At 58.7% G+C, this 8292-nt stretch overlaps 1 protein-coding gene across 2 annotated transcripts in view; it reads left to right on the top strand.

Annotated features, from left to right (window-relative positions):
* The window catches only part of NECAB2 (N-terminal EF-hand calcium binding protein 2), a 28732-nt gene extending 23619 nt beyond the window's left edge, over positions 1-5113 (top strand). Inside the window, exons 10-13 of one of the 2 annotated variants that reach the window (XM_036909375.2) lie at positions 189-301; positions 2698-2775; positions 3268-3359; positions 3902-5113. In XM_036909375.2, the coding sequence (XP_036765270.1) occupies positions 189-301; positions 2698-2775; positions 3268-3359; positions 3902-3930 (312 nt within the window). In that variant the 3' untranslated portion in view covers positions 3931-5113. The remainder of the gene's footprint in view (positions 1-188; positions 302-2697; positions 2776-3267; positions 3360-3901) is intronic. The other variant, XM_036909376.2, reaches the window with a different exon arrangement.
* The last annotated feature ends 3179 nt before the right edge of the window (positions 5114-8292 follow it).

The raw sequence follows: 8292 nt of genomic DNA on the forward strand, positions 1-8292 counted from the left end.
TGTGTGCGTTTGGGGTTTTTCTGGTTTTATTTTGACCCAATTGTCCTGGCCTCTCTGAAGGGAGGCTGGGTCTTGGGCAGTGCCCAGAGGACTGGGTGGGCCCTGCGGGGAGAGGCCTGGCAAGCAGCCCAGGGCGCAGGCTGCCCAGCCCACGGGCACCCACGCTCACTCACCCTGTGGCCCCGCAGCACCTGCAGCTGGTCAGGCAGGAGATGGCCGTGAGCCCTGAGCAGCTGAGCGAGTTTGTGGACTCCCTGCGGCAGTACCTGCGGGGCACGGCTGGAGCCGGGAACTGCTTCCAGTGAGTGAGCCGAGGGCAGGGCCCCGAGGGTGGCATCGCAGGCGGGCTGGGGGCACAGGCTGCATCCGTGAGGACAAACCAGAGCCCAGGGGAGCACACAGTGAGTGGCTGGAAGAGCTGCTGGTTCAAGTCCCAGCTGGGGCCTTCCCCGCTGTGTAGGCATGGGGTGACTGCACCTCCCTGACTGCAGCGTGCTCGTCTGCAAAGGGGGACTTGAACAGGGCCCACTCGTTGGGGCTGAAGCAGGTGAAACTGGAAGAAAGAGCACGAGGGCCCTGGGCCAGGGCGTGTGCACAGGTGGTGCTCCAAGTCGGCTGCCCCTGCAGCCCCGCGCCCGGGTGCGTGCTGCTGAGCCTTGTGCTAGTCCTTGAAGCTGAGCAGGACAGCCGTGGCCACGTCTGAGTGGTGGACAAAAGACAACAGCCCTCACACTTGGTAGCAGCAGTCTGCAGAGGGCTGCTGGCACCCACCACCGGGCTCTCCCCTCTGCAGGCCCTCCCATCAGCGCCCAACACATGCAGCTGAGCCTCTGTTCCCCCCTTGATTCCTTCCCTCTCCGGTTTGCTTCTTCCACCCCGAGAGCCCATGTGCTCTCACCCTGCTTCCGGGGGCCTGTCGAGGGCCAGGCCCCGGGGCACAGCCGGACTCAGGGTGCTGCTCGTGCTGGGTGTTTGTTCTAGGGAGCAGAGGGGCAGAGGGGCGAGTAGGGTGCTGACAGTGCGGGGCGTGTGAGGCCAGGAGCAGGACCTGTGTGCCCTGAGGCCTGAGTGATGAGCAGACTGACCCACGGAATCTGGGGAAGGGCAGTCTGGGAGGGGAATCCTCCTGGGGTGGTAGCGAGCAGCTGGTGTGGCCCAGTGGTGACGCCAGGAGAAGACCTGGGGCCGCAGCAGGACCGGCTCTCACCTGCCCTGGGGGCCTTGCACGATCCAAGTGTCAGAGCTGCTCAAGCAGCAGGGGGGCACTGGTCAGGCTCCTCGTGTGGAGAAGGGCTGGGTGGGGACAGCAGGCAGCCAGGGAGAGGCTCTGTGGCCAGCTGGAGAGGCGGCCGGGCCCTGGTGTGCCCTGGGCACACAGCGATCTGTTTAGAGCCAGTGGCTGGGATGGGGGCTTGTGCAGAGGGGAGACAAAGCAGGATCAGAGATTCCTTGGCTCAGAAATGAAGAGCCCGAGGTGCCGTACGCGGAGCCAGAGCAGTCAGGAGAAGGGCAGAGGTGCGTCAGAGTGCACGTGCAGGTTGAGGTGCTGGTGTCCGAGGGGACAGAGGGCGGACTGGCAGCGGCACGCTCCCCACAGGAGAGACCGTGGAAGGAGGAGGGCCCAGGACCGGGTAGGGCTCCAGGCCTGTTCGTTGAATGACTGTCCTCCCTTGTACATCAAGCCTGCCTGCTCGTGTCTTCCCACCAAAACAATCAGTGTATCATCAGCCGAGCAAATGCACTCAGCATGATGGCTTGCATCTTGCTGTAATAACTACGCTTAGGTGAACCAAATTGCTCTGATGACCTTTGTCAAAAGGGGCCCAGAAGCAGCACCCCTCACATCTGGCAAACGGCCATGGGTTCTGCCTGATTAGTGGGCAGCCTGCACGTCCACCACGCATTCCCCTCTCCATTTACGAGCCCACAGCTCCATGTATAATTTTAGTCTGGAGCATAATGAACTAATGATCCCATTAGCGGCTTTGTTTCTTGCTTCCATCCTGTTCAGCAAAACCTGGAATTGCCTGTAATTGTACAGCACATGCCTCCTATAATAGCATCTCCTCCTTGAGGATTGCTCAGGCCCCTGCTCTGTTCTGCTGAGCCTGTGAAAAAGCAGCAGCCAGGGGAAGCCAGCCCGGGGCAACATTAGGGGTGATGTGACCCCCCGGGGGGCCTTGCTCCGGGGACTGCTGGCCACGTGCCTGGAGGAAGCCCTTGCCTCCTGCCCCAGCCCTGGTAGTCTAAGTCTTATGTAAATGAGGGGAGGGGCCAGCCGCCATCGCCCAGGTAAGACAGGAGTGACCTGGGCATAATTACATAAGCATCACAGGCGAATGCTCCAGAACAGTGTGGCAGGAGGAAAATGCTTTTATTTTCCAAGGCAGGTAACATCTTCTAAATGAATGTAAAGCCTTTGAAAATGTCAATTCATTCAAGCAATATTTATCAGTCCCTCTGGGGCCCAGCCTTGCTCTCGGTGGTGGGGATGCACACTAACAGATCAGACCAGGTGGCTGGTCCTGGGGGCCCCCATGTTATCCTGATCAGACAGGCAGCAGTGTCACCAGGAGTGATCACGAGTGGCCTCAGGCAGCATCAAGCCCGTTTGGGGATAGGGGCTGGGCTGGAGGGGGAGAGGTGGGGGAACACGGTCGGGTGTTTGCTGACTCTGCTGCTCCTCTCCCTGTGCAGCATTGCGGCCGTGAGGCTGTCGGACGGCTTCACCTTCGTGGTCTATGAGTTCTGGGACACGGAGGAGGCGTGGAAGAGGTGAGCGGGCTGTGCCCTCCAGCGCCAGGTGGCAGGCAGGCAGGGCTGCCCCAGCCCCCTGGCAGCCTTTCCAGGCCTCTCAGGGGTACCTGTCCAGGGTACCCCTGGGGTGAGGCGTGAAGGGGAGGGGAGAGGAATAGCCAGGTCCCAGTGGGTTCCCACATGCCTGAATGCAGGTTCCTGGCACCAAGGCTGCCCCTGGTTGAAAACGGCCACCCCTGAGGGATAGAAGTGCAGTGAGTTCTCTCGCTGGGGAGGCTCACTGGGAGGCATGAAGCAGGCTCTTCCCCACAAACCTGCGGCTCCTCCGGGGCCCCAGTGTCAGCCTTCCCTGGGCCCTGTCTTCTCATCTCCACGCAGCACGCTCAGCCTCAGAACTGGCTGGCTGGTGTCTGAGCCCCCCGTCTCGGGCACAGCCAGGATCAGCCACCCGTATCCCAGGCTGCTGTCCAGAGGCGCGGCCCCAGAGCTGACCAGTGCCCCTGTGTGCAGGCACCTGCAGAGCCCACTGTGCCGGGCGTTCCGGCACATTAAGGTGGACACGCTGAGCCAGCCCGAGGCCCTCTCCAGGATCTCCGTGCCAGGTAAGGGGCAGGGCCTGGACAGTACATGTGGGGAGTGGGGCTACCCTGGCGCCGGCGGGACAAGCAGCCATCTCCAGGCAGAGGTGGGCAAGGGAGAGGTAAGGCCCATGCCTGCGACACCCCGTTCGGTTCCCTTGGCTGCCGGAACTCGAGCCCACAGTGAGGACTCAACGCCAGTGCCCATGTGCAGAGGGTCTAGAGGCAGGGAGCCCAGAGGCCAGAGAGGGAGGCGACCCCAGAAATGGAAGGACAGGGCAGAGCCTCAGCGAGACAGAAGGGCAGGGTACTGGGGACGTGCACCCACCCACCCCCAGCCCTCCAGAGCCAGATGGACAGGACCTCCACAGGCGTGGAGGCCTTGTGCACCTCCCTCCCCCAGCCCTCACCCTCTGCTGTTGAGAGGCCTTGCTCTCCTGCCCTGAGCAGCAGGAAGAGGCATGCAGGAGAGGGAGTGGACCTGCCCCTCCATGCAGCCTCCACGGGATGTGGGGAAGGTGCTGCCCCATCTTCTCTACTTACTGTGTCTCTCTCCCCCTCCCCAGCTGCTTGGTGCACTGTGGGCCATGACTGACCAGCCCCCAGGCCCTGAGGATGAACCTGCCACCCGACCCTCTTCTTATAAAGGACATCCCCTCTTTTCTAGAAACTTTGGTATACAGGCTTTCTTTTCAATATATTTCCAAATAGGAGTGTGTTTCCCTGCTGTTGGAGGTGAAGGAGAACCCCTCCCCGGCACCCCCCACCTCTGTTGTCTGAGCTGCTGGGCCCTGCTGAAGCCAGGGGTCAGTGGGGATGGGAGGCCTCCTGTAGCCCGCCCTCCACCTCTTCCTCGCCACCCACACCCCGGCTGACTGTCCACGCATGATGAGCCCCCCATCACCCACCTGCCCTGGCCTCAGCAGGACGCTCCTCGCCACTGCCTCTCACTGCCCCGGTTGACATTCCTCTCCCTGGTAGGAGCCGAGACCCTGTGAGGCCCAGCCTCGGCCTGTGCCATGTGCAAACAGCTGCTGCCAGGCCAGGCACCAAATAAACCTGGCTGGGAACAGCTGCATGCTGTGTGTGTCTGTTCCTGTTTTCTAGTTGATGACAGCTGGTGGGGTGAAGCTGTCAAGGTGCATGGGTCCTGGACCCCCTTATGAGCTTTGGAACCTGGGGCAAGTCAGCCAGAATCTCAGTTTTCTTATCTTTAAAATGGAGATAACTGAGGTATGTATTTTGACAAATAAGCTCACGCCCATTGTAACATCCTAGGGGTCCCCAAGACCACCTTCAAGCTCAGTAATCTGCTAGAGGGACTCATGGAACTCAGCAAAGCCAGTGCATGCATGGTTACAGATTATGGCCGGGAAGGGACGGGGAGACCGCGTGCCCAGAGCAGCAATGCAGACGGCACCTGTCTCTCTCGGCACTAACATGTGACATTATGCAGAGTATTGCCAACCAGGGAAGCTCACCACAGAGTTTTTTCTGATCTCAGCAATCAGAGTTTTCCCTGGGAGTCAGTCATGTAGCCGTGGAAGTGGAGCTGATACCATGTGGCCCCAGGTAAAAAAAGACAGTCACGTCAGGCAGGACATTCCGATCACCTCCCAGGAGCTGAGGGCAAAGGCCAGACGTCTCTGGGCGCTGCTGACCCTTCACTGTGCACCAGTAACTGAACTATTCCAACAAGACAGACCAAGACCAGATTTGAAATAATGGCTAAGTCCCCTTCTAGAAGCTTTGTGACACTCTGACTTCCTTCTCCCTGTCCTGGTTAGCAGGATAGCCATCATACACAGAAGTCTCCAAGGACAAGAGAGGAAGGATGGAGAAGACAGCAGGTGGGTGGATGGCTGCCAGGAGCAGCCGAGGCCTGGGGAGGAGGGAGGGGCCCTGCACAGGCAGCAGTGGGTCAGGCCTGGCAGACGTGGCCCCCAGGATGCGTGTCTTTCCACCTGCTGCTCCAAGCCTGGAGCAGCCCCCCTGTGCCTGTGAATGTGACAGTTATTAAAGGCATCACCACCGGGCAGGGTCTCTGTCCGCCCGCACTGCCCTGCCTCCTCCGGCTCCCTGCTCCTGGGGGACACACTGTCCCCCCTTGGGCCCTGCACCTCCTCGTGAGGTTTGATGCCAGCCACTCACACAAAACCAGTGAGACACAGTGGGCCTGTAGGAGGCATGCAGTACACGTTCACATCCCAGCTCTACATCTGAGCTGAAGTCTGTGCGACCAGCCTCTCAGAGCTCTATTTTCTTGTCTGTAAAGTGAGGAAAAGACCCCCCCTACTTAGAAGATCAGGGACTGACTGGCTGGTGCGAGAACGCCACTTAACTGGGTCCTGCTGGCAGCGTCAGCAGGAGTAAGAGCTGCCCCCGGCCCCACTCTGGCACTCATCCAATCAGCTCAACTATTTTAAAAATAATATTCGCAGGGGGCTGAGGCCCTTGGGGTGCAGCTGAGGAGCCCTGTTAGCTGGTCTCGTTCCACTTCTGCCGCACATCACAGCCGCTCACCCCAGCGCTCCCCTGGGTCGTAGCATCTCTGCTGATCACAGCCCACGAGCACTTAGAGCCTCCTTGGGTTCTGAGTGGGTGGGAGCAGGCTCTGAAGAGAACAGATTTCACCCCTAAAAGGTATCAGTGCTCCCACTTAATGCCAGGTGCAGAGTCAGGCACTGCAGGCATCACCTTAGAGATTCTGGCTATGCCATCCTGTGATGGGCAGGCAGGGAAAAGCAGACAACACGAGGCAAGTAACTAACTCACCAGAGGTCATACAGCAAGCAGCTGGCACTGCCTATACCCAAACCCAGAGCTGCCCACCCCCAATCCTGGGCCCTGCTCGCCATACTCCACAGCATAGACACGTGGGCAGCTACGGCTCCAGGTTAATACCTCAGAGCCCAGTCAATTCTCCAAACAGCAAACAGCAGAATTACCCTGTAACCCAGCAGTTCCACTCCTGGGTTCACCCATGCCCAGAACTGCAAAGACGCGCATGAGCATAACTACGTTTACACAAAGGTTCACAGCAGCTTATTTACAATAACAAAAAGGTAGAAACAGCTCCCATGTCCACCAGCAGATGGACAGCAGCTCCCACGTCCACCAGCAGATGGACAGCAAAATATGCTCTAGCGTAGGACAGGGCAGTGCCCAGCTGGAAGGAGTGCAGCCCAGGGCCACACACAACGCGGATGAACCCTGACAACACACTCAGTGGAAGACGCCCGTCACTACTTAAACCAGTGCAAGCAGAAAGCAGGCGGTGGCTGCCAGGGCCTGGGGGCTGGGCAGACTGGTGATGGGCACTGGGGTGCCTCCTGCAGGAGTGAAAACTTTGTGGAACCAGATGGAGGTGGTGTTTACGTGGCATTGTGAAAGTACCACCAAGTCTACACTTTGAAATGGTTAACGTTACATGAATTTCATCTCAAAAACAAAATCCCCATCAACTCACCCGACCCAACAGAAACATTCGCCATGTATGTCAACAGCCAGTCCACATCCTTACATCCAGTCCGAACCTGGTGCCTTCCTTGGGAGGCATGCAGAGGCCACCCTGGGGGGTGGTGGGCACCTCCTCAGCGCTCAGAGTCAGCAGCACGTGGGGCTGCACAGGTACTGGCTGTGACGCCCCAGCCCGGGGTAAGGCACCTCCCTGAGTCAGCAGGAGAACGGGTCCCTTGTGCTCCAAAGTGTCACTCAGCCACATCAGCAGCTGCTACTTGAGATGCACAGGCTCTACACTCACGCACAGGGGTCACCGCTGACCAGAACCCAGGACAGGACAGGCCTGCGCCAGAGCTTGGTGGGAGAAGCTCAGCCCATCCTCATGGCCATCCTGGGCGGGGGGACGAAGAGGACTGGAGCCGAGGGCCAGGGGAGGAAGGGCAGAGGGTGGCTGCTGTCCCAGGCCCGAGGGAGGACAGCCACGAACAGCACTAGTGGAGGTTCTCCTGTGTTAGTAAACTGAGGGGACAGGCCTGGCATGGCGGCACAGCTGGTAGGTGGCAGGCCAAGTCAGCTCTTCCAGACCCAAGGCCCATGCTAAAGCCCTACACGATGCCACCTTGACCTCAAGGATGCCATTTCAGTCCCCTTTCCCTACAAAAACATGAGGGAGCCACTTGGTATTGGAGGACAGCTGGGAGAAAGCTCACATCCCCCTCTATTAGGACAGGCATCAGGGTGACTGCCCAGCCTGCATGTCTCTGGCTGCACTGTACTTGTGTTATGGGGGCTGATTGGAGGCTCTGTCCTATGAGGATCACATCTGTACTTGTCACAGATCAAGGTGGAAGCTCCTGTCCCCAGGGTGATATCTGTCACCCCTTAAAGAGCCCTGCCCTGGTCTCTTCTTTGCATTTAATGCCATCTACTTCCTTCCTGACGTGCTTTCCTGCCTCAGTCCTCATGTTCCCTTTTGTCCTGGCTGCCAGGAAGCTCAGTGTTCACCTGGTAATCTCAACCTAGGTTTTCTGGAAATAAAACTATCATTGCTTGCCTCCCCTTCCAGCTGCAGAAGATATAGTATCACTTTTAATACTCACAGTAAGCCCCACATCCCATCATACACAAAAGCCTGCTCCATTGTGCTGATGGGGAAACTGAGTCTTAGAAGAGGTTCATAAACTTCCCAGATCTTGAGAAAGGAAATGGCAGAGCCAGTGTTCATAACCAGTGGTCCGCCTCCAAAGCTAATCCACACATGCCTCCTTTTACGGCACACCCCTTACCTGCCGTGTTTTGTTCTGCCTAGGACTCTGTGAACAGTCCTACCACAGCGCAGCCCTCCCGGCTGGCATCACAACACAGTACAGATAATAAATGACTTTCCACTCTCACCACTGGCTCTGGGGCGGGAGAGGCTTCCTTAAAGCGATTCTGCCCACACACACCCTGGTTCTGAGGCCTTTGGGGAGACACCGTGCCCCTGAGTGTGGCA

The sequence above is a fragment of the Manis pentadactyla genome, chromosome 15 (genome assembly GCF_030020395.1).
Source record: "Manis pentadactyla isolate mManPen7 chromosome 15, mManPen7.hap1, whole genome shotgun sequence".
NCBI lineage: Eukaryota > Metazoa > Chordata > Mammalia > Pholidota > Manidae > Manis > Manis pentadactyla.